General features: G+C 41.1%; 1 protein-coding gene across 1 annotated transcript in view; it reads right to left on the bottom strand.

Annotated features, from left to right (window-relative positions):
* Positions 1–10,467: 10,467 nt before the first annotated feature.
* ANKRD29 (ankyrin repeat domain 29) overlaps positions 10,468–26,738 on the bottom strand; it is a 91,557-nt gene continuing 75,286 nt past the window's right edge. Inside the window, exons 6-10 of the mRNA XM_082258104.1 lie at positions 19,179–19,277; positions 17,369–17,467; positions 16,545–16,640; positions 12,859–12,957; positions 10,468–10,781 (exon numbers count right to left, since the gene is read on the bottom strand). Of these exons, the coding sequence (XP_082114230.1) occupies positions 10,695–10,781; positions 12,859–12,957; positions 16,545–16,640; positions 17,369–17,467; positions 19,179–19,277 (480 nt within the window). The 3' untranslated portion in view covers positions 10,468–10,694. The remainder of the gene's footprint in view (positions 10,782–12,858; positions 12,958–16,544; positions 16,641–17,368; positions 17,468–19,178; positions 19,278–26,738) is intronic.

Below are 26,738 nucleotides of genomic sequence, written 5' to 3' on the forward strand. Positions count from 1 at the left end.
AAAAACTCCTAGACACTCATTCCTATCTCCATTTTTGAGCTCCAGTCCACCTACTATCACAATCATCTAATGTTTATATTAATCATGCTAAGTTCTGATCCTCAAGGTCCCTGAAGATTGCTAGTTCTTGAGTCATCTTCATAGGCTAATAGATGTAATTCGGTAATCAGTAAAATTACCTATACAATTTTTATCTGAACAACAGCAGAAATGGCAGGCTCTCTGGAAGGTCCAAGAAGCTTTTTTACACATTTATTAGGCTAGGTGCCAGTTCATGGAATCTGTCTTACTAAACTTTACTGCCTGCCTGTTGTTGACTTGTTTCTTGATACTATACCTACTCACTAATTTGGTTCTTTGCAGCCCAACTGTTGATGACAATGGCTTGTCACCTGAAGTTGCATCAGGCAGCCAGATACCCTGCTGTCACCCTCTTCATCTCAGTGTCCAATCTCATACATGACAAAAGCTTACACCATTGTGTGCAAAATGTATGATAGGTATAGGTATTGTTTAAACCTGAATGTTTGGCCTTGTGCCACCTCATTTATCAAGCACATCTATTGTATAAGTGCTTTAATTTATTCACTAAGGCTGGGTTCACACTATTGCGAATTGGATGTGGGTTTCCCCACATCCAATTAGCATGTCAGGAGCTTGTGACTGGCTCTATACAGATCCGGTTCTTATATCTCCGGAGTGGCTCCGGTGCAAATTGCACAGGAGTCCTGTGCGTCTTTTGGTACATTTCAAGTCCGAATTCAGCCACAAATTTGGACTGAATTCGGATGTGAAATGGTGAACCTGACCCCTGCTGTGAGCCGCTCTGTGCGGCAGTGTGAACCCAGCTTTTGAGCTAGGCTAGCCATTGATGTGCAGATAACCCACTTTACAAGATACAGGAAGATCTTTGTGAGAGCTAACAGGTTGTTTTAATCTCGTAAACACTGGTTATTACCTTAAGGGTAACTATATTTCTGCCAACAATATGCATCTGAGATACAGAGAGACGTTGGATGAAGCCATTTTTGCCAAGTATTTAATACATATCTCTCTGAGACTGGGTGAGGAACTAAGGTACAAGTGTATTCCACTGGTAATACGAATCTTCAATTGATTCACAGCTCACAAACTGTAGCCATGCATTCTATATAGTAATGTATTGCCAACCAATCAGATGAGCACACTTGTTGTGGACAATGCAATCCCTATACATACCACATATTTTCTGAAAAAAAGTTTTATTCATATCTTTTTTGCAAGTTACATTATATTGAGGATTCGTCTTTATGTTGGAGGCTGGATCTCTGCTCTTTTGTGCCAAGTGTATCTCCCAACAATGGTTCTGCGCCTCATAAATATTTTCTTATAGACTTGTGGATAGGTGTTTGCCATATATTCTTTATGAATATATCATTTTAGAACTAAAAACGAACAAAATGATTTATTAATTGCAAGGTATGTTAAATTAGGTTTTGCAAAATGGGATTTCGACTTACCTGTAAAATACTTTTCTTGGAGCACAGTGCAAACACAGAATCTTCATCATAACCATGGGTTATGTAAAAAAAAGCTGCAGGGACATTCCCACTACAACCCCACGCAAAAAGCTAGCCTCAGTATTGTAGCAAGCAATGGGGAGACCACAAGCGACAGAGGGGAGGGTTCTGTGTTTTGTACTGTGCTCAGTTAACTTTGGGATGTCCCAAAGCAGTCTACGTGAGGGGCGGGCAACACAACAAAAAACGCATCAGATGGGAGTCTCACAATCTGAGAGACAGATACCTGATGCAGGAAAGCCCATGAAGCACTAACAGTAGTAGAGTAGTAGAGTACACCTTAACAGGGAAAAGAAGGAACCTTAGCCTTCAGACTATAGGCTCAAATATTGACTTATCTAATCCACCTAGCAGTGGTGGAATGAGAGGCAGGGACCTTCAGGAAGGACAAAGAGGGAATCACATTACCTAAAGAAGGCTGTAGCCAAGAGGAAGACCCTCATACTACATCCAGACAATGGAGAGAAATTGCCTTGGGATATTTTACAGCAGGACATAAGGAGGGAAAACAATGTCCTGGTTTGAAGTGGAAACCACCTTGGGGAGAAATGAGAAGAAATGAGGCCTAGGCCTCCACACAACCATATCCTTGTGTAACACCAACAAATGCTCCCTATGGGAGAAGGCCACTAACTCAAAGACCAGACTCATAGAGATGATAGTAGAGAAAAAGGCAACCTTGCCAGTGAGGTCACATATTCCTAATAGGATCTAGGGCAGCCTCTCAAGGTCTGAGAGTATTATAATGAGGTCCCACGGAATCACCTGGGGGCATGCAGGTGGAAAGAAATATGCAACCCCTAAAATAAGGGCCTTGAGTAGGGAATGGGAGGCCAGTTGCTGCTCTAGACCATATTGAAAAAAGGACACAAAAGGAAAAAAGGAAACCCATGACAAACATTTTAGAATGGATTTTCCTAGCCTTGCACCATGCGAAGAAGTCTTCTGATTGCAGTGGTAGACTTTGCAAGAAGTCAACTTTCTAGCCTCCAAGAGCATAGGGAAGATCGAATAAGATCAGAAGGGCCCCTGTTCACCAAAACCACTCAGTCGGTAAAGCCAGAAGAAAAAGATGATGAACTGGCCCCTGGGACAGAGGATCTGGTTGGCCTGGCACCTCTGGACACTGAGTATGAGAACTATGTCCTCCTGGTCAATTCATTGTTATGAGAATCAATGGGATATCCTCCATCTCTAGCCTGCACAGCAGACAAAACAAAGAGTCGAAAAGGTATAGATCAGGCTGAACTGATCCCATGGAGTCACCAGAGCATCCAGTACAATTGGAAATTCACCAAGTTAGAAATGGACCAGAGGCTGAGTCTGTTTGTTTTATGCAGCCAGAATGTTGCGTTGCAACCATCTAGAGGGAAAATGGGTATACAACATTGACTAATGCTGAAGTGAACAGAAGGATAGCTCTGCGATTGGAGCATCCAAGCACAAAAACAGAGGAACAAGAGGTAGTCTTGAGACAGAAGAATCTTGGACAGGGACATATCCAATATAAGACCCAAGTACTCCCATTATGAAACTGGTTCCAGCAATGACTTCTGGAGCATCCATCTGAAGCTTTGCAAATTCTGCACTGTTTTTCTAGGCGTTGGTAGACAGGACCAGTGTGTATTGGTCCTACTATAGGACATTGTCCAGATAGCCCACAATGTGGATACTCTGAGTATGAAGCAGTGTGAGGACTGGGACAAGCACCTTTCTAAATACCCAGGGTGCTATGGGCAAGCCAAGAGGAAGAGTAACAACACTGATAATGTTGCATGCCCACAAAAAATTTAGATAGCGTTGATGAGGTGTGAAAATAAGGATGCATAAGTAAACATATACCTGATGTCCACAGAGGTCAAAAGGTCACCTGGTAGAATGGCCGAGCTGGTAGAGTTCAGATGAAGCCTGTGGACCTACAGTAACGAGTGTATAAATGAACCCATTAGTTCCCACATTCAGTTAATGCACCCTCAGGTTTCTGGGTGGCCTTGACTAGTAAAGGCAAGAACTTCATGTGTAGGTATTATGCCCGGAGGCTAAACCTTCCCATGTACAAATGTATAAGGTGGCAGGAAAAAGTACACTTCCTCAGTATTCTCAGCTGAACAAAAGCTGTAGAAAAAAAAAACAGAGATGAGCTTTAGAGAACAGGAAAGAAAGACTGATTGACTGATCAGAGTTAACCATTATGGCAGGATGCCACACAAATAACATCAGAAGTTGGAAGAGCTCACAAAGTCATTACCCTTGTGCCATAGTGTACTACACCAACAATGTTAACTCATGATCCAGATACAAGGCAGGCGTCATTGGTGACTGAGGGGGCAGGACCAATTGAGGACTTTGTAGATCATTCTGCACAACATGCAAGGGAGGCGACAACAGCAAGGATGACTCACTGGCCACATGCAGATCAGAGTCCATGGCCTGAAGTGACTAGGTCACCATAGGACCATACCAACAGTATGCCAATGAGAAAGTACCAGCAAGAGCACTGATGGACCCACTGCATAGCAGGAGAGGTACATGTGACAAGGTAACCATTGGGATTCCACCAGTGTTTAAGTGAAACAATTCCAACAAGAGTTACTCACAGACTGACTTTGAAGCAATAGGACTTAATGAGCATCTGTGATTAGTTTACCATATGCCACTTGTTCAGACAGTATAACAGTGAGGCAGTACCCACAAGAGTCACTCACAAATCATCTGTAGAATGGCAGGGGTTAATAGCCATGTTAAGCTATATACACTGCTCAAAAAATTAAAAGAATTGTTTGATATAAATGAAAATTATCGACCTACAGAGGACTGAATTCAAAGACACCCCAAAAATCAAAGTGAAAAAATGATGCAGCAGGCTAGTCTATTTGACTGAAATTTCATTGTAGCAACTCAAAATGGTACTCAGTAGTTTGTATGGCCCCCCCACGTGCTTGTATGCATGGCTGACAATGCTGGGGCATGATCCTAATGTGATGATGGAGGTATTTCCTCCCAGATCTGGACCAGGGCATCAGTGATCTCCTGAACAGACTGAGGTGCAACTTGGTGGCATCGGATCGACCGAATCATAATTTCTCAAAGGTGTTCTATTGGATTTAGGTAAGGCGAGTGTGGGGGCTATTTAGTGGTATTGAATCCTTTATCCACCAGGAACTGGCTGCATACTCTCGTCAGGTGAGGCCAGTCATTGTCATGCACCAGGAGGAACCCAGGACCCACTTCTCCAGCGTAGGGTCTGGCAGTGAGTCTAAGGATTTCATCTCGCTACCTAATGGCAGTCAGGGTGCCGATTTCTAGTGTATCTGAATGGTGAATCAGCGCTGACCACTAAGAAGAAATCAATAAGACCCCAATAGTTGGCTAAGATCGCCAAATAGGGGGACCTATGGCTGCTTACATAAAGTGCATTCACCCAACACTAAAAATCATCAAAATCATCAAAAAAGCTAATAAGGTATGTAGCGCCAAAGGATATAATAATGTAGAAAAGTGAATATCAAATAATTAAATCAATAAATCAATAAGTGAGTACCCCAATAAAACTATAAGTGAGTACCACAATAAAAGTGCAGGTGCTCTTGAATCATGTGATGATGAATATGAATCCAAGTGGTAAGAAACTATATCTGTGATTAAATAAATAAAGAATAACTTAATATAAAAATATCACAATAAAGTGCCTGTGCTGATAAATAATAACGGATATTAGAACATTAGTATAAATAAGTGAAATATCATCAACAAATGGTGCAAAGTTCATAAAGGTAGGTGATCCTTTCTGTGCTGTGCAGATATCAGATGACCAGGTGCTGGTGCTTAAATTCATAAGGTGACTTAGTGCATTGATGAAAATGCTGGCTGCTCACCTCCTGGTTTGGCTCACAGATTATAATGAGCCAAACCCGCTTTTTGCACACACAGGTGCTGCTAGATAATGGATAGGCTGCTTCCTCCTGTCCTCCCTCTGGATGAAAGTGCCTCAGGTGGGATATGGTGGCCCAACTCGCCGTGTCAGTGACACAGTAAAAGGGATGAAGTGGTCACTTCCTCATAACCGTCTCTCCACCGTCATGCATGGGTACATGTATAAAATAAACAAAGCAATCTAGTGCTCTCTGTAATATCTGATTTATTAGGGTAAATACAGCAAAAACACTCACATGGGATGGCACTCAGCCACTGCAAGCATAGACAGCAATATTGGGTGCTACAGCGTGTGCAGGCTCCTCCCCCGTACGCGTTACGTCCAATCCACGACTTCCTCAGCAGGGGATTTCTAGCCTGTAGAGATCTGTGCCTCCCCAGACAATCACTGACCCACCACCAAACCGGTCATGCTGAATGATGTTACAGGCAGTATAACATTCTCCACGGCTTCTCCAAACCCTTTCACGTCTATCACATGTGCTCAGGGTGAACCTGTTTTCATCTGTGAAAAGCACAGGGCGCCAGTAGAGGACCTGCCAACTCTGGTGTTCACGGGAAAATGCCAGTCGAGCTCCATGGTGCTGGGTAGTGAGCACAGTGCCCAATAGAGGATGTCGGACCCCCTCAGGCCACCCTCATGAAGTTGGTTTCTGATGTTTGATCAGGGACATTCACACCAGTGGCCTGCTGGAGGTCATTTTGTAGAGCTCTGGCAGAGCTCATCCTGTTCCTCCTTGCACAAAGGAGCAGATATCGGTCCTGCTGATGGGTAAAGGACTTTATACAGCCCTGTCCAGCTCTCCTAAAGTAACTCCCTTTCTCCTGGAATTTACTCCATGCGCTTGAGACTGTGCTGGGAGACACAGCACTCCTTCTGGCAATGGCACATATTGATACATGCCATCCTTGAGGTGTTGGACTGCCTGTGCAAACTTTATAGGGTCCAGGTATCTTCTCATGTTACCAGTAGTGACACTGACCCTAGCCAAATGCAAAACTAGTGAAAAACAGTCAGAAAAAATGAGTAGGAAAAAAAAAAATGTCAGTGGCTTTCACCTGTAAAACCATTCCTGTTTTGTAGGTTGTGTCATTGTTGCCCATCTAGTGCACCTGTTATTATTTTCATTAACACCAAAGCAGCTGAAACTGATTAAAAACCCCCTCTGCTACTCAACTGACCAGATCAATATCCCCAGGAGTTTAATTGACTTGATGCTATACTCTGATTAAAAAGTGTTCCTTTCATTTTTTGAGCAGTGTACAAGTAATTTAGTACTAACAAAGGTTACTCACAAAGCACTGCAGAGCAGAAAGTAATCCTGTTGCTGTGCATGACCATAATAATAATGGCTAGGTCACCATAGGTTGCTGCACAGACAGTATACTAAAGAGACATTGCCAGCAAGAATTACATACAATCCACTTCAGAACAGTAAGGATAAATTGCTGCATATGACTGGGTCATCATAGGCTGCTGTAGAAACAGTAAATAAGTGAGATATTAGCAACAATGGCTACTCACAGACCCCTGCAAAGCAGCAGATGTTAAAGGCTGTGTTGAACAAGGCACCATATGCTGTACAAGCTGTATTTAAGTGAGACATCACCAAATAGGTTTACACATTGTAGAAACAGTACACAAGTGAGATGTTATTAACAAGGGTTTCTCACAGACCACTGTAGAGCAGTGGGGGTTAATGATCATAGGGACTAGGTCACCATAGACCATAAAATAAGTATATTACGTAAGTGAGACATTGCCAACAAGGATTACTCACAGACCACTCCAGAACAGTAGGGGTTAAAGGCCATGCAGGACTAGGTCATCATAGGCCACTGTACAAATAATATGTGTGTGGGACAGTACCAACAAGGTCTATTCACAGACCACAGCAAAGCAGGAGGGTTTAAAGTTTGATAGTGACTAAGTCACCATAGGTTGCAGGACAGCTGTATATGATGAGACTTAGCCAACCAGGGTCACTCACAGGCCTGCAGCACAATTGATAACTTGCCATTTGTGGTCCCAAGTGTCCCCAAAAAGGGGTATTCACAACTGAGAGGAAAAGACAAGCCTTTAATGCCTGATACTGTATGCTGCTAGAACCCACGTGGCATCCAAGGATCATTGTGCAGCATGTGGGGAGCCAGTAGCAGTGCTGTGCCAACAAGGAGAGCATGTCCATAGTATCCAAGATGGCATGCGCCTGTGCAGTTAGCTCAGTTGTGGCATCTGTGTGATAGAGCTTTGAAAGTCTGGCCCAAAAATGGAGCCAAATTCATACATCAGCTGGCGCTCCTGTTCTATGGCTGTGACACATCAATTAAAGTGTCCCAGCCGACTTTGCTAAACTGCAGTGGGATCAGAGACAGCACACTGGGGCCAGATTAAAGGGCACTAGGTCCAGCTTACTGCAGCAGAAGTCTTCATCAAACAATGCAGGATTAAAGGGACAAACCCCAACCTGGCCTCACCCACCTGGATAGACATACCCCCATAGGGGTCTACAGAGACAAGACTCCACCTACTCATCACAGCTCTGGACATCTACAGCACCCTGTAGCTAACTCAACACAGTGCACTTTGTTCAAAGTTGAGCACCTTTGCAGAATCTAATGCCTACAGCGACATTACAGACCATCCACTCCACCCAGACTAAATATTACTGTTTGTACTGCCCTCTAACTCGAATACTTGGCCACCTAATACGAAGAGAGGACACATTGGAAATGACTCTGATGCTCAGAAACATGGATGGAAAAAGGAGAAGAGGACAAATACTTTGGCCACCTAATGCAAAAAGAGGACTCATTCGGAAAGACCCTGATGCTGGGAAACATGGAAGGAAAAAGAAGACAAGATGGATAGATAGCATCATCGAAACAATGAACATGAAGTTAAGCAAGCTTCGGGAGGCAGTGTAGGACAGAAAAGTCAGGCGCACTATGGTCCATGAGGTCACGAAGAGTCGGACAGGAATAAACGATTGAAGAACAACAACTGCCCTTTAAACACCTATGCGTGGGAAGGAACATTTGTGAAGAGATTTTCTGTAGTGTGGATGTTCTAATATGCACAATAATACGTAAGTGAATTTTGTGCATTTGTATATTAAAAGGCAGTGCTGTTTTTTTAACTTACTAATGCACTGGAAGTTGATTACATATCAATTAGACAGCAATTGTGAGTTTAAGAAAATTCTGCGATAAATACACTGTGGCACACTTCTGTAAATTTCTTTTTGGAATTTTGTGCATTTACCATTCAGTGGCTGCTTGACACAGGTTCAAGAAGAAATGTATTACATGTCCTAAAATTAGATCAGCATTGACCATATAGTAATAACTGGGATGTAAACTTTGCATTCTCATGTTGTAAAACACATCCAATTTACTGCAGATAAACAGGCAAGTGTAAACAGGCCCTTAATGTAACATACATAAAAAACAGTATAATGCTAGTGCTCTGATGCTGTAATGAAAACTAAAATGAGCAAAGATGTAACGTTGATTACCCTGCTTTTCTCAAATAGATAGTAAATGTTTTTTCTTAAATGTAAGATACTAAAGAAAAATAACCTACTTATTTCTAAAGAATTGAGCCTTTCTATCAGTTATCTGTACACTAGTAGTTTCCCTGATTTATATCTGCTATTAGCATATTTATAAATATTTAGTCCCTGATTATAGTAGCTTCCAATTTAAAATAATGTTGTAATTACTCCTATTCTGACAAATAAACAAATTGTAGCACCCGGCTTTCTTTTAATGTATACTTGAATTAGTCCTGAGTTTTTTTACTTGACCTCTGGACTCTATAGTATTTTCCGACATGTGCAACTATACATAGTCATTTTTTCTAAAAGAAAATACTGAATTCCTCGGAAGTTAGCAATTTTTCCTGCTAGTTCCCTTTTCCATTGGCAAGGTTTTCTATCCAATTTAGTGACCAATAGCAAGTAAAGGGAGGCGGGGGAAGTCCAAAGTACCAATCTCCTATATGGGAAGTTAGGATTTGCATAGAGGCAGGTGTAGATGACCATTTTTAGAGGGCATCTGAGACTTTCCAGCATCAATTCTTAACTCTGCTGAATTGAAAACTATTATCACTGTGTGTTCCTGCCTTGCAACCAGTGTTGGGGTAGTTACTCAAAAAATGTAACTAGTTACTTCTGTAAATTGTAACGAGATTACTTTACTAGTTACTGCATTTGAAAAGTAACTTCACTACTTATTATTTTACTTTCCTCTTTCTTAATTGACCGTGTAGAAGAAGATACATGACACTCTTTCTGCATAGAGGTTATTGTATAAACACAGGCTTTGGGAAACATGAGAACAAAACCTGAAACAACAGAATAAAACAAAGTGCAACAAAAAGTCATAAACTTCGTTCCTCTCTATTCTTCGAAATAACGATTGTATCGCACGGCTTGGGTAACGCAGGAAAGCCCGTTCCTATAGCCTAGTAAAGTAGTGTAGTTACCTCCTATAGCCTAGTAAAGTAGTGTAGTTACCAATATTAGTATTGGAACTAGTTACGTTACTTCGTTACCAAAAAAAGTAATGTAGTTACTGTAATCCGTTACTTTGTAACTCGTTACCCCCAACACTGCTTGCAACCACGTAACTAGACTTCAATGTCATGCCTAAGACAGGGTCCCAGAATTAAGATCAGCCATTTTACTTACTAAAAAACTGTGCAAGTAGGCATCTTAAGGTGTTATAAAGCCCAAAATGTTAGTGTAAAGTCCCCAATGCTAGTACAGGTTTGCTTTTTAGCTGGCCTAACACAATAAGATTTCAACTGGTGAGCTCAGTCGATTTTACTAACAACCAATTTAATATAAGAGTTATATTACTGTATTAATAGGGAAACATCCAAAACGAGTGAACTTGTTACTAGGTTCTAGCAAACAGCCAACAAAAAAAAACTTGTATATGGCCAACTCTAGAGACACAATGGCCAACTCTAGAGACACAATAATGCTGGTATGGCTCAATACTTGGTGTCAGAAGACTCAGCTGGTAAAGGCATTTGGGATAAAGCATGTAACTTCCTAATCCTAAATCCAGTAAACTTTTAATCAAATAATACACATTAGCACACTTTACAGAGCCAGCTGGATATCAGACTTGCAGCAATATAACAGGGCAAATCATACTTCTAAGGTAAAATAAATATAAATAAGTGACAAATCAAGGCCGAATGCACTTTGTTTCTGATGTCTTCAAGAGACGTAGTATACGTTCATTTTGTGTGAGGTCTGCTGGTAATTCATTGACCTGGAATAAAAAATAGGGGTTATAACTTAAGTAAACCCAAGTTCTAAAGTTGTAGAATGTTGCTGATAACTCCGTTTTTGTTATAGTTTTTATATTGGAATGACATGGAACAGGGACATGTTCATTTCAAGATGTGGTGGACTCAATACATGCGATTCTTGCTCTTCATGTCTGTGAGTATGTTTTTGGCATTTTAATAAACGTTTTAAAGGTGTCCAAGGGTAATGCACTAGGTGTTTGCGCCCCCTTTTCTCTTTCATGTGCAAATATTTAGTAAATACCTGGAAATCCTGACAATTTCTGCTCTCTCTAAATCGTTCCTTTAAAAGGGTGACAATGCTAGCCCACCAGCTCCCATTGCTACAAGAGCTTTGTCACCTTGTTGAGGCAAACGTGCTTTCATCCAGTCTTCTGCAGTAAAAGCTCTCTGCTGGTTGGTTGACAGCTGCCCTATCCATTACGGAGCCAAGACTGATGCTTTCCTGTTTAGTGATGACACTAGCAACCTCAAGTAGCATCTCCCTTGGACACCTTTAAAAAGTTTATCAAAATGCCAAAAACATACTCACGGACATGAAGAGCAAGAATCGCATGTATTGAGCCCATCACATGTGGAAATAAACATGTCCCTGTAATTCGACAGCTGACGTGTTTCAGGAGTCACGCTCCCTTCCTCAGAGCTGGTCTTTTTTTCAGCAGATCCAAATATATACTGAATTCACTTACACAAGTTCCTTCCCTTTCCCCTGTGAGCAATGGGCGGGACCAGCTGGTATGTATGCCAACCAGCAGCATACACGGATTCCAAATACCTCTACTGCCTTACATTATATGACATGCCATACACAGATTCCAAATACCTCTACTGCCTTACATTATATGACATGTCATACATGGATTCCAAATTCCAAATACCTGTATACATTATATCCATACCTATAACAAGTGAAAAAAGTATTTTACTGATTGTTTTTATTACAAAACCTACAGAGGAGTAATATTATATAACTGCACTATAGCCTGCATTATGGTAAATTGCAGGGATCCCATTCCTCCTAAAATATATCTAAGGGCAAACTTTTTTTTTTTTTTTTTGAAAGAGCAGAGTAGAGTTTAAACTGCTGTCTTTTTCTTTTTGCCATCTTTGTCTCATTATAAAGAATTCACTTCCTGTTCTGTAGACTCAAAAGGAAGTTAGAGAATATCTTTCCAATGTGACAGAAATCCCTTCATTGGCAGTTGTCATGGAAACAAGTGTCATTTTTGGAGGTTTTGGCCTTTATTCCTGTTCTGGTAATAACTAAAAACGTTGGATTTACCCTAACTTTCATTTCCAGGGATATTGGTTATCAGTTCAGTTAGTAAGTTAATCCTACTAATGGGAACACAGAGAGCAATAAATATCTGATGGTGATTCTAACCTCCCACTCTACCCAAATCGAAAAAAAAAAAAGTTTTGCCTTTTGTTATACTTTAAATATTACTTTCAACTACTTCCGGACCGGAAGGTTCCCCCCCCCCCACCCCACTGACCAGGCCATTTTTTGTGATACGGCACTGCGTTATTCACAATTGCGCTATCGTGCAATGCTGTACCCAAATAAAATTGATGTCCTTTTCCCCCACGAATAGAGCTTTCTTATTGTGGTATTTGATCACCTCTGCGATTTTTATTTTTTGCGCTATAAACAAACAAAAAAAAAAATATTTTTTACTTTCTGCTATAAAACATTCCCAATAAAACCGCCGTTCTGTCTCCATGGGGAGTGATTGTGGGTGCCCCGGCAGCAATCGCGGCCGCCGGACACGTTGATTGGCTCCCTCTGTAGCCAAGTGGCAAATCAACCCCCACTAGCGGTCCCGCAAAATGATGTACAGTTACGTAATTTTGCGGGACAGAGCCAACTTGCCGCAGTATATGGTCTGCTGGCAGTCGGCAAGTGATTAAAGATAATTTTTCTAGCTATGTGTGTGTTTCTAATGCACTGTAATGAATCTACATATAGTAGACTGTGTCATATTTATTTTATCATAATGTGAGAGGCTCTCTAATTTTAAATATAAAGTGTTAGTTCACCTTATTTCTGATTGAAGGATTGGCTCCTGCTTCCAGGAGAAGGGCTACTGACTTAACGTTTCCACCGAGCACTGCAGCATGAAGAGCTGTGGATCCATTCTAATTGAAGAGAAAGTAGAGTGAATTAATTACCAAAGCTATGTGTGTATGGCACAATGCAAATAAAGAAATTTACTTAGAACTTGTAAAAAGAGAAACTGATTGAGATTATAATTTTACTAGATTGGAACTTAATCATACAGATGGCAGTAGTGCCTAAACCAGGCTGATTGTTGTCAAGGTTAGGTTAAGTTAAAACCTAATTTGGTAATAAATGGTTTAAGTATTTGGTGGAGCCAACCCTTGCAGCCTAGTGCTATCCTTGCCTACCTACGTTTAGGGTAATTTTACAGTCAGTACTGCTGTGAAAGTTATTTTGGCTTGGTGCTAAATATCATCAGTCTACTCAATTTGCTCACTTATTCTCACTCAAAACTTGTTAGCATAGACTAGAACAACTGGTGATGCATCTTTTTACAGTGACAAAACTGAACATAGCGAGGGCCTGGAAATCCCTAATTCTAATGCCCCGTACACACGCGTCGATAGTTGGCCGTGAACTTTCGGCCAACGTCCGATCGGCCGATTTTCGGCTTGTTAGTATGATGCTTTCGACAACCGACTCCGACTTTTCGGCCGAATAAAATCTGGTGTGCAGGCTATAACATTTTTGTTGGCCGTCACCACAACGGCCGATTTTCCGTCAGTCAGTACAGATTTCGGCAGACAAAAATCTGATGAGCAAGACTGGGCATGCTCAGAGATGAAAAAACACACGGAAAGTAAACCCTCACATGACATCACTTCTGAAGTAGATTTTTGTTGGCCGAGAAAATTTGTGTGCAGTCTAGAGCACATTTCAACCAACACAACAACACTCGGTCGGCCAATAATCGTTGCGTGTGTACGAGGCATTCGTTTTGAGGCAGTAAAACAACGCATTCATGATATTGTGGTCAACGATAAACTGACAGCTATTTTTTTAAAATACATTTCCCAGAGTTTGGCAAGCTTGGATTTCTTATACACATCCATTGCATTTTGATAACCTCCTTTTAGTAATTTGATATTTCTCAGTACATCAACCGCCAAGACCTTTTCTTTCTCTTCTTCTTGGCTTTCTCTCTTTCTGGTCTCATCTTTTGTACTTCCCTACCCTCCTTTTTTCCCCCTTCTCCTCCGAAGTCTAGATCTATTTGATCCTTCTAGTCTGTTTAAATGTTAGTTTGGCCGTTAGGCCAATCTTCGGACATGACCGCTACAGGATATTGGGTTCTTTAAGGCTGAATTACCAACTATCTGAATTGGTACCTTGTTATGATCTCACTGTCAGTTTATTGGTAGATGCTGGACTCTTGTTTTTGTTTCTATGAGATCTTGAGGTCCTCTGGGACCATTTGCTACCCTTATTGCATGTAGCTTTGAATATGATGTGAGCGCAATTCTCTTACTTGCTAATATTTTGTACGTTGTGAAATGTTTGACAGTCAGCTCTCTTTAACCTGTTTCACGGCAAAAAAAGCTTTTGTTAAGAAAAGTGACAGTAATTTTAAACTTGTAATCATTTAAAACATGTAACATTTTTTTATCCAGAAAATTATCCACTGTGTGCCTACCTCACAAAAAAAAAAATATTGCCAACAGTTATAAACTTCAAAAAGTAACTACCTAAGTACAAGCACAACAAAGTGATAAAGGTGCCTTATACAAAAAAGCACATTGAGCTTATATATTGTGGCAAATTGTTTGATTATGGTCTCTATGGAAGGCTGTGGTGATGTTCTGTTCTAGGTGTGGTGTCATAACAGAAAGACTTGAGGCTCTTACACATGATCAGAAAATCGGACGAAAATCTGATCATTAGTACACAGCTTTCGTCCAAAATTATCTAAATAGAAAAAAACAGGAACATTTTTCTCTACGATATCAGATTGCACAATTTTCATTTGATCAGTGCAGTTTTCATCCGGAAATACAATACGAATGCAATACAATACATTGTATCACTTCTGAATTCTAATTCTGTCCTACGTGAATTTTCATATTTCAGTAACCTCTTCTTTTTTGATATGGAGACTAGCATGCAAAAAAAAAAAAAGCGGAAAATCATTCGTCCGATAAACTCATTGTGTGTATTAGGCTTTATTTACAGATACTAGAGTAAAGATGCCTACAGACCTCAGACAGTAGCCCACCATGCATGCTTGAGCCAGTCACTGAATGATCCTGCTTTTTCTATAAAGCAGGGAAGAGGCAGCACTAGAGCAACATTTGCCTCTGCCTGGAAAAAGATACCACTGGATAAAAGAATACAATCTAACCAATCACTTCATCCTCTAAAAATGCTTGGCCCAGGAATGATCTCCATGTTCAGGATGTTCACATTGACATTAAATCTTTGCCTGATCTGACTGTTATAACGCCTTTAGTAAAAGTGGACCAGATGCAAAGCTTTTGCCTAAATTAACAATTTTTTTTAATTAAACAAGAAACCTGATATCTTGAAAAAGCAATGACTTCCCTTCCCTGTGCTTCAGATTTTCTATATGAGTTCCTTAGAGTAAGGGCGAGTTCACACCATAGATGATTTCCAGATGCTTTTCTGCATGCACGTTTTTGACGTGTTTTTGATGCGTTTTTTTCTCCCCTCTTTTCTTCACCTTTAAAAAAGACGTGTTTCAGTGCATATTGTGTGTGTTCTGGTGCGTTTTTGATGCGTTTTACCACGTTCCAGTACAGTTCAGTCTGAAAAAAATGCAGCATGTTCTACTTTTTTCTGGAACTGACCACACTGGTGTGAACTATGCTATTAAAAACCATATAACCTACTATCCATGCGTTTTTAATGCTGAAAAAAAACGCACTGAACTGCATGTGGTGTGAACTAGCCCTAAGTCTGTTGGCAGAATAGGTAAAATTACCAACTAAAATCATTATCTGTTACCCTAACACAGCCAAGAATTAGAGCTAGAACACTGAACATCTGGATCTTACAAATTTAGCCAAACATGCATGGACAAATTTTATAACAAGCAGTGGTGGCCTGTCCATTAGGAGCACAGGGGCACCGCCCCCCATCCATGCCTCCGCCCCCCTAATCTACATGCAGGGCGCCGGACACATGGATTCCAATTAGGGTTTTTTTTTTTAAGCACGTGATTAGAGCCAGAGGCTCTAATAGGCTTCAAAAAAGGGCAGGCTCGGGCCCAGAGCACTGCGCCCTGCGCCCACCCAGTTGTGTGACAATAGCGAATTAATATTTGCTATTGCCACACTGATTCTCCTCCCGGTCAATAAGGAATCGGGTCCTGAGACCTGTTTCCCAATTGGCCAAAGGAGAAGGCATCCTATTGGTGGAGGAGGAGGAGGGAGAAGATGGGGACATGGAGGAGACTGAGGGGGAAGCCGTCGCCACCTGTCAGACCAGAGGAACAAGGTAAATGAACTGGCACCCGGGGGGGATATGGTGTGGACTGGACTCTGGAGTGAAGGGGGGGTCCGTGGCCAGGTCCGTCTGCCGCCCCCCCCTGATCGATGGAGCACCAGCCGCCACTGATAACAAGTATATAGCAGAGATAAATGCAGTGCATCCCATAAACAACACAGACTGCAGAGGTTTGGTGCTGACAGACAAGCATGAGTCTTACCTTCAGAACACCAAGTGTGGGAGAAAACTTCAACAACTCTTCTATAACATCACTGAAACCCTTAGCAGCAGCTTTAAACAAAGCAGAGGTGCCATCCTAGAAACAATGAAGTAAAACATTAAAATTATTTTATTTCCATGTTCGATATCATGAAAAACACCGTGCTGGGATTCTGACCACATAGCATATTTCCAGGAAGCATTCCTTGAGAGTATAAAGAAAAATACAATAATAAGCATAAGTACAGTTCAATAAATGCACCATCTATTTATTACAAATTGTAAAATGCTCTGATATTCAAAAAAAAATCAGTCATGACTTATATCATTGCAAATTATTTTTAAAAAACTGTTTGAAGCAACCCTTAGCTTTCGGAAAAGCCCCTTATTACTGTAGATCCATTTTATTTCAATGATACCATTTTATTATGGTCATTTTTAATGCACTTTGGCTTAAAGAACATCAGCCAACATTTTCTTCATTGGTATCTGTTTCCCATTACTTCCCCCAACAGTGTCACAACGGGAATGAAAGAAATCTCCTAAATGGGTACACAAACATCAACAAAACAAACAAACTTTTCCCACTCTACTAATAAAGTGCTTTTATTATTCCTGCTGTCACAATTGGAGAGACTTATTTGATTCCCCATCTCAGTGGCCTCCAGCAGAGGCACAGAAAACCCTAATGGAGATTCTAGGCTTTCCAATTTTTTAAAGGTTTTCACTAGATGTCTACTTAGGTTATTATAGCACATTTTCATATTTCTGGGCACAGTGACAATGTTGACAATGTACTAACTACCAAAGTATAATATTACTTACAATCCTGGAAACATCTCGGTCAGCTCCTCTTAGCAGAAGCACTCTGACTGCTTCACTGTACCCCAGCTGTGCTGCTATCCAAAGAGCAGTGGTTCCATCCTGGCACAGAAAGTATTACTTTATCGACACAATAAAAGACATTGACATGTAACAATTTGTTTTTTTTCCTACTTTATAACTATACTCCTTATGTCACTGATTACTTTCACTGCAATTGCCCTTAAATGTTGATGTCTTAACTCTTGATTCCACTAGATGGCATAATGCACTTTCATATGTTTTCATCAAAGTTTTCTTAGCCTAAGAGCCTATGCTTGCATATCATATCTTCACCGTTTTCCTTAATCAATGACAGCAAACAGTATCATGAAACTGGTGTTTGATTTTCTCTCATTTTCTCCCTCTTGCATGTTTTTATTTCTTTTCTCCTATCCTCCTGTTGCTATAGCCTTCTTATTGCAGCATTCAGCCAACAGATTATGGATCACATGTTTGGGAAGGACGAAGATCTTGGATCTTTAAAATTGCTTCTTCTTTTTTTTTTTTTTTTTTTTTAATTGAGCGTCTGATTCTTTGAGGTTGTTTACTAAAACTGCATGGTGCAAAATCTGGTGCATCTCTGCTTAGAAACCAATCAGCTTCCAGGTTTTATTATCAAAGCCTAACTTAACAAAAGCTGTGAGGTAAGGCACTGATGTGGACAAGAAGGCCTGGCTCACAGTCTCTGCGCTAATTCATCCCAAAGGTGTTCTATTGGGTTGAGGTCAGGACTCTGTATAGGTCAGTCAATTTCCTCCACCCCAAACTCGCTCATCCATGTCTTTATTGACCTTGCTTTGTGCACTGGTGCGCAGTCATGTTGGAACAGGAAGGGACCCCCCCCCCCCCCCCAAACTGTTTCCACAATGTTGGGAGCATGGAATTGTCCAAAATGTCTTGGTATGCTGACGACTTAGGATTTCCCTAAACTGGAACTAAGGTGCCAAGCCTAACCACTGAAAAGCAACCCCACACCATATTCCCCCCTCTACCAAATTTGGACCAGTGCACAAAGGTAATTTCTCTATAAAATCTTTTTTTGCATTAAGATCAGTCACATCAAGGGAGTTGGTAGTTGCAAGAATACTGATTGAGCTGCCATCATTTTTGTGTGACAATGCTATTCTTTCTACAGTAAACTCACACAGCAGTGTATGTGTGAACAGGGTAGTCTAAAGCTGGCTACACACTATACAATTTTTATACAATTTTCTTGTACAACTTTCCTTTAGATTTACCAAAACCATATAATATGAGGTCAAATCTAAACATTTTAGAATTGCATGCAATCAGGCCCTTGCACAACATAAAATTGTATGATGTGTATTCAGCTTAAGGGACACATTAAAGCCAAGCCCCAGCTAACAATTATTAAGCAGGTACAGCAATTGGTTTAACCAGGGCTTTTTTTCTCTGATAATAGGTGCAGGTACTCCCCTGTTCTGAGTCACCCCTTGACTCCACTCCCTACCCACCTCCGAGCACTGTCCTTTGGTTCCAACCTCTGCCCATTAATGCGAATGACAGACAGATGTCACACAGATGTATATTTTTTTTTTTTGTCCACAGGTATAGTTTTGTGCGCAATTTCTCTTTGGTCTATTGACTCAGTTCTTTAGTGCAGAACCTTTGCGCTAACAATTTTATCTTTGTAAAACATTAAACTCATAATAAAAACTGAGCACAAATAGAATTGGACAAGTACAGGGCACAGACAGGTTGTACTGGATATATGAGAACAGTAAACTCAACAGCTCAGTTATACAATTACCTGGCGTGGCTGATTCGCCTTCGCCCCATATGTAAGCAATATTCGAATAACATCCACATACCCTCCCTGTGCAGCCAGAAATAGTGAGGTTGCCCCATCCTAGAACAAGAAACAGAAATAAGCGCATCAATGTATATGTTTTACACAATAAAGCTCATAAGAATAAGGTGTGTAGTCTTTTTCAAGATTTCTATAGCTAAACATTAAATGTGATTTTGCTATCCATGGTTGCTATGGGTTTGTTGAAATGTAGTATGCTATATAGCCCTCGTGTCCGGTATCAGGACAATATCCCCCTGGACAATATCCCCCCGGACATTATCCCCCGGGCAATATCCCCCGGGACAATATCCCCCCAGAAAACATCCCCCTGGACATAATCCCCCCGGATAAATTAAATTCCCGCCTGCACGACATCCCCCCGGATAATATCCCCCCTGGACAACATCCCCCCGGATAATATCCCCCCTGGACAACATCCCCCCGGATAATATCCACCCTGGACAACATCCCCCCGAACAATATCCCCCGGGCATACCCCCTGTACAATACATCCCCCCGGATAATATCCCCCCTGGACAACATCCCCCCGGATAATATCCCCCCGGGACAACATCCCCCCGGATAATATCCCCCCGGGACAACATCCCCCTGAACAATATCCCCTGGGCAATACCCTCTGTACAATACATCCCCCCGGATAATATCCCCCCTGGACAACATCCCCCCGGATAATATCCCCCCGGGACAACATCCCCTCGAACAATATCCCCTGGGCAATACCCCCTGTACAATATCCCCCTGTAAAATATCTTTCATACATTATCCCTTGGACAATTAACCCCAGACAATATCACCGGATAATATTCTCCTCTCTCCCACTCTTGTTAATAATGTATATATTTTAATATGTATATAATGATAACTACATAGCAGTTTACAAATAAACTACAACTACAAAACCTTTAATTAAACTACAGAAACTGTCAATAATGCACATATTTTACTATATATATATAATAATAACTGCATAGTAGTTTATAAACAAACTCAACTAACAAAACCTGTATTTTAAAATGTAACAAGTATAAAATAATAACATTTTAGTGACGACCTGACCTGTTTGTCTGTTTCTAAAAGCCTAAGTTGTGTGCAATGCCACGCAGATAGTCTAATGTGTTGCGATTTCCATAATCGCACACGACAGTGAGAACTCGCGCCTTCAGATCGGAATAAATTTTTCTTCCTGGTCGAAGAGCGTGACCAGCTAGAGCTTGTGTTAAATAAACTTGTTGAAGCATTTGTTCACGTTTAATGATTTCGACAAACCTCCAGAAGTTTGGATGATGACTGCCGACGTTTGACTGGAAGCTTCGGTGCCATCCTTCAACAGAATTGTTAGTTCTGGGTAGTTCATGTTCTGCTCGATCAAACATATTCCACATTTCATTTCTAAACATGGGTCCACGACACCCTCGACGATGTGGTCTGCCGATGTACGTATCCTCAAAATAATCAAGGAGTGCTTGGGAATCTGGAAGAACTTCCTCACACAACTCTTCGGAGGCGGCGATGACATCATTAGGAGGGACAAAAGCCAGGGCTGCAACCATTCTGATTTTTATAGCAAAATCGGTATCTTCTTGGTATCGCCGTTGAAGACCTTGTTCCTGAATTTTTCTGTAAAGATTCTGGCTAAAATGGTAGAAGCATCCCTTGACTTGAGCATTTGGCAGAACCTGTTGTATGCTGTTGATCATGGCTTTCTCGAAATCAACCATTATCGTCACTGGATTTAGGTTAGCATTAAGAGTCATCAACTGTTGAAGTAAAGATGTATATGTTGCCTGCGACTTGTTTGGTAGAAGAGCATATATACAAGGTATAGTGCGTTCATGGACAAGTGCATGAATTGTAAACAACTGGAGAAAAATTGAAGGAACTGTCTTGAAGGTTCCGTCGAGAAACCAATGTGGAGATTGTGCCAAGACATTCAAGTTTTCATGTGTTCCAAAGATAAGAATTTGGTTTACTGCGGGACCAGAATCGTACAAAAGGAAATTCTGACGGTCGCTTGTTGTTTTGTATTGATCTGGAATCATGAGTTCTTCGGCAGTTAGCGGAACTGGAATAGGATTATTTGCTTGTTGTCTGATTCGTTGAATATCACGTCTGAGATGATGAACGGTTGGCAACTTTGCAGCCGCATCTCTGGTTATCGTTGATACACTCTGAGTGATAATTTGTTGAGGTGTTTCTTCTGTTTCTCTCCTTGATGGATCTGGTCCATGTGTGTGTTCATGAAGTCGTCCAACAATTTGATTTCCAAGAACTTTAACCTTGGCTTTACAGGCGGCTGCATATCGATGTTTCTCACATTCGAACTACACCACTCCTTTTGCTAGATTTTTCTGCTTGACATAGACGAATCCTTCTAATAACAGTTTTTCTTGTCCCTTCTCTGACATTACATATTCCATGATGCTCATTAGCATTTAGAAGGCTGCGACAGAGGGAGGGAACAATGGCAGCTACGTGTTATGCTAGCCTACCTGCACATTACGCGCGTTGCGCGCAGTCAAATACGAGTATTGCGTAACTATTCTCATTGGTCTGCCGCGCCGCGGTCCACACAATGGCATCTTGACATCTTAATTGATCAAGCAGTCAACCAATAAAGTGAAATATAACCTGAACACGACGCGATGACAGGTCACTATCGAAATTTCCCTCACCCCCCGATGCCCATTGTCTCGTAACCGGATGTTCATATCGTTGATTCTAACGATAGCGTCAAGCTGCACTTATATTTAAAGCGCCCCGTTTTGTAATCGAGCAATATGAAACCCCATGTCACACAACTTTTGTATCCCCCGCAGCCTTCATACCAGTGGAAGCTGTATACATTTGCGATCTATATCCTGTTGCTCTGAAATGATGACACACAGTGCAATGTTAAGACTAAAGCAAATGCAGATAGCTCTGACGTCGGTCGAACTAAGGATCTTCATGTGTCTTCGCCCGCTGTCAAAACAGGGGGGATATTGTCTAGGGGGATATTGTCCAGGGAGGATATTGTCCGGGGGGATGTTGTCCAGGGAGGATTATGTCCAGGGGGGATGTTTCCCGGGGGATATTGTCCGGGGGTATAATGTCTGGGGGATATTGTCCGGGGGGATATTGTCCTAGAATCCTCGTGCACAACCTGAGGCCCACATGCAGCTCTTTGGTGCTTGAAGTGTGGCCCCAGCAGTCAGTAGTGGGAGCATTTAAAGGAACCTTTCACACCAGTAATCTCTAGTAATTTTCATGTAGTGTTTCCCCATTCTTCAGTCTTAAAGTTGTCCTATTGAATAGTCCATGACCATTTCTTCTAGTAATTTTTCAGTCTATGGTTATCTTCTGTTGCATTACTGAGATTAAACTGGTGGGTAAGTCTTAGCTCAAAAAATTATTCATATCAAAATTAAAAAAAAGGGGAAGGGGAGTTACCACATTCAGAATCAACAAAAAAAATAAACAAAACATACAGACCCTATTTTAAGGCACTGAGAAAGAGGAAAGTGATGTGGCTTTATCAGCACCCCAAAGACATTTGTTTTTGGAGTGCCGATTAAGTCCCATCGGTTTTCCTCCTTTCATGTGCCTTGAATTAGGGTCTCTGTTGCATTATACAGTGGGTACGGAAAGTATTCAGACCCCCTTAAATTTTTCACTCTTTGTTATATTGCAGCCATTTGCTAAAATCATTTAAGTTCATTCTTCTTCCTCATGAATGTACACACAGCTCCCCATATTGACGGAAAAACACAGAATTGTTGACATTGTTGCAGATTTATTAAAAAAGAAAAACTGAAATATCACATGGTCCTAAGTATTCAGACCCTTTGCTGTGACACTCATATATTTAACTCAGGTGCTTTCCATTTCTTCTGATCATCCTTGAGATGGTTCTACACCTTCATTTGAGTCCAGCTGTGTTTGATTATACTGATTGGACTTGATTAGGAAAGCCACACACCTGTCTATACAAACCTTCCAGATCACAATGCATGTCAGAGCAAATGAGAATCATGAGGTCAAAGGAACTGCCTGAAGAGCTCAGAGACAGAATTGTGGCAAGGCACAGATCTGGCCAAGGTTACAAAAAGATTTCTGCTGCACTTAATGTTCCTAAGAGCACAGTGGCCTCCATAATCCTCAAATGGAAGACGTTTGGGACGACCAGAACCCTTCCTAGAGCTGGCCGTCCGGCCAAACTGAGCTATCGGGGGAGAAGAGCCTTGGTGAGAGAGGTAAAGAAGAACCCAAAGATCACTGTGGCTGAGCTCCAGAGATGCAGTCAGGAGATGGGAGAAAGTTGTAGTAAGTCAACCATCACTGCAGCCCTCCACCAGTCGGGGCTTTATGGCAGAGTGGCCCAACGGAAGCCTCTCCTCAGTGTAAGACACATGAAAGCCCGCATGGAGTTTGCTAAAAAACACCTGAAGGACACCAAGATGGTGAGAAATAAGATTCTCTGGTCTGATGAGACCAAAATAGAACTTTTTGGCCTTAATTCTAAGCGGTATGTGTGGAGAAAACCAGGCACTGCTCATCACCTGTCCAATACAGTCCCAACAGTGAAGCATGGTGGTGGCAGCATCATGCTGTGGGGGTGTTTTTCAGCTGCAGGGACAGGACTACTGGTTGCTATCGAGGGAAAGATGAATGCGGCCAAGTACAGGGATATCCTGGACAAAAACCTTCTCCAGAGTGCTCTGGACCTCAGACTGGGCCGAAGGTTTACCTTCCAACAAGACAATGACCCTAATCACACAGCTAAAATAGCGAAGGAGTGGCTTCACAACAACTCCGTGACTGTTCTTGAATGGCCCAGCCAGAGCCCTGACTTAAACCCAATTGAGCATCTCTGGAGAGACCTAAAAATGGCTGTCCACCAACGTTTACCATCCAACCTGACAGAACTGGAGAGGATCTGCAAGGAGGAATGGCAGAGGATCCCCAAATCCAGGTGTGAAAGACTTGTTGCATCTTTCCCAAAAAGACTCCTGGCTGTATTAGATCAAAAGGGGGCTTCTACTAAATACTGAGCAAAGGGTCTGAATACTTAGGACCATGTGATATTTCAGTTTTTCTTTTTTAATAAATCTGCAACAATGTCAACAATTCTGTGTTTTTCTGTCAGTATGGGGTGCTATGTGCACATTCATGAGGAAGAAGAATGAACCCAAATGATTTTAGCAAATGGATGCAATATAACAAAGAGTGAAAAATTTAAGGGGGTCTGAATACTTTCCGTACCCACTGTATATACTAAATATTATATGCAGCTCTTTGAAAATTTCAGGGAATGTATTTGAGGACCCTATATCTTGCAAGTTGACAACTACTGATAAATAGCAACAGTGTTTTCTTTTTATGTGTTATAGTAGTGTTAGAGTGGTGCGCTATTCTGTGTAAGCAACAATGAATGATATTTATAAACCCATGATCGCGTTACAATTAATACTAAAAGACTTTTCGGCCAAACAAAATCTGGTGTGCATGCTATAAAATTTTTGTTGGCCGTCAACAGAACGGCCTATTGTTCGTCAGTCAGTACAGATTTCGGCAGACAAAAATCTGATGAGCAAGACTGGGCATGCTCAGAGAAGAAAAAACACACGGAAAGTAAACCAGCACATGACATCACTTCTGAAGTTGGTTGTTGTTGGCCGAAAAAATTTGTGTGCAGTCTAGAGCACATTTCAACCAACACAACAACACTGGACAAAAGACGGCCGATCGGTCGGCCAACAATCGGTGCGTGTGTACGAGGCTATACTCAAAATCTAATAGACAAATATTGTTGGAGAGAAAAGTCAGTTATATTACTTGGTAATATATATAGGCAAGCATTTGATTGTATGTGTTACGACTCGTACTGTGCACGAGGAATGACGGTACTATAGCAGCTAAGAACACACGTTGGAGACTATTTAATTCCGGCATCTGTCACTGTGCTCCCACCCTGACGAAGTCACGTGACCAGTGACCTAATGCGTAGGAGGAGCCAGTGACATCAGACCTGTTTGTTACTACGATCCGTGTCAGACAGCCTGGGAGCTGAAGCCGCTCACGGCACCAAATAGGATTTATCTGATTGGATTCCATGCGATTATTAGCCTCTCAAAATGTAAGTGTATTGGATGAAGTTGTTTTTTTTTTTTAATAATAAATGTGTTTTAAAACATACTGCACTATAAAATCACTTTGTTTGTCCACATACAATGATGGAGCTTTTCCAATCTGAATAAAGGAGGATTCAATGAAAGCTATTGGACTTCCCCAGGTGGATTGGTTAATTATATACTGCACAATACCATTGTGCTGCAGGTGTGCGTGCGCGCATTGCACTCAAAGGTGGATAGCAGGTGGATGGATCTTGCACATCGAGCACTGAAGGTTGTTATTGAAGAAACGCTACATGTTTAAAAGACTCACGGATTTATCATTTTTATCACTGGAAGAGCATTTTCTCATTATTATCAATATTTTTTCACTACTTTTATATTTATTTCATATCTTTTTTATGAGATTATCTTTTCATTTGCCATTTTTCATTCATGCTGCGTGTTTGGCACTAACCCTCTCTTTAAACAAATTATTTCTTCATTCTTATTATATGCTGTTTTTCATGAATGTTTGTTGTATTAATTCTAACACTATCATGGTTTTATAAATATCATTCATTGTTGCTTACACAGAATCACCACTCTAACACTACTATTATTTATTTTTTTCAAGTTTATGAGTACATGATTTAGTGGTATCAGCAATTCACTCATTTACTTATTCACATTCTCATATTATTTTTATCTTTGTGGATATACCACCAGCCAGCCAGCCAGAGAAGTGCACCAGTGCCTCTAAATTATTTTTTTATGTGTTACCATTTAGGCCAAATTCGAACAAAAAGAATACTTTTTCCCTACAACAGAAATTTACCTTCCTACTTTACATACTATTCATTTACATAACACTGTTGTAGCATGTCCACAATCTTTGACTGTCTCCTTTAGTATGTCTCCAACAATCACCTGTAGTGTTAGGTGGGGCCCTTTGGTGCTGCCAGGGATTGCAAATGAGTTCCCCTATACCTCTTGGACAAGAAGCATAATATCCACATGTGAATATGAAAAAGGTAAAAGAAATATGGCACAGCAAACATTTTTATGGATCGCTGCCTTGCTGTGGTGAAGGGGCTTGAGTAATTCAATGAAGCTATGAGCTATGCCATATAGGCCCAGCCAAGAAAGACAGGTCACAGCGAAGAATTCTGACAAAACGTGATCCACTGGAGAAGGAAATGGCAACCCACTCGAGTATCCTTGCCAAAAAAATCTCATGGGAAACATAGAAGGAAAATGAAGAAGAGGATGACAGAAAACAAGATGGATAGATAGCATCATCGAAACAATTAACATGAAGTTAAGCAAGCTCCCAGAGGCAGTGGAGGACAGAAAAGCCTAGCGTGCTATGGCCCATGAGGTCATGAAGAGTTGGACATGACTAAAA

This window comes from Pelophylax lessonae (assembly GCF_965119305.1).
Source record: "Pelophylax lessonae genome assembly, chromosome: 5".
NCBI lineage: Eukaryota > Metazoa > Chordata > Amphibia > Anura > Ranidae > Pelophylax > Pelophylax lessonae.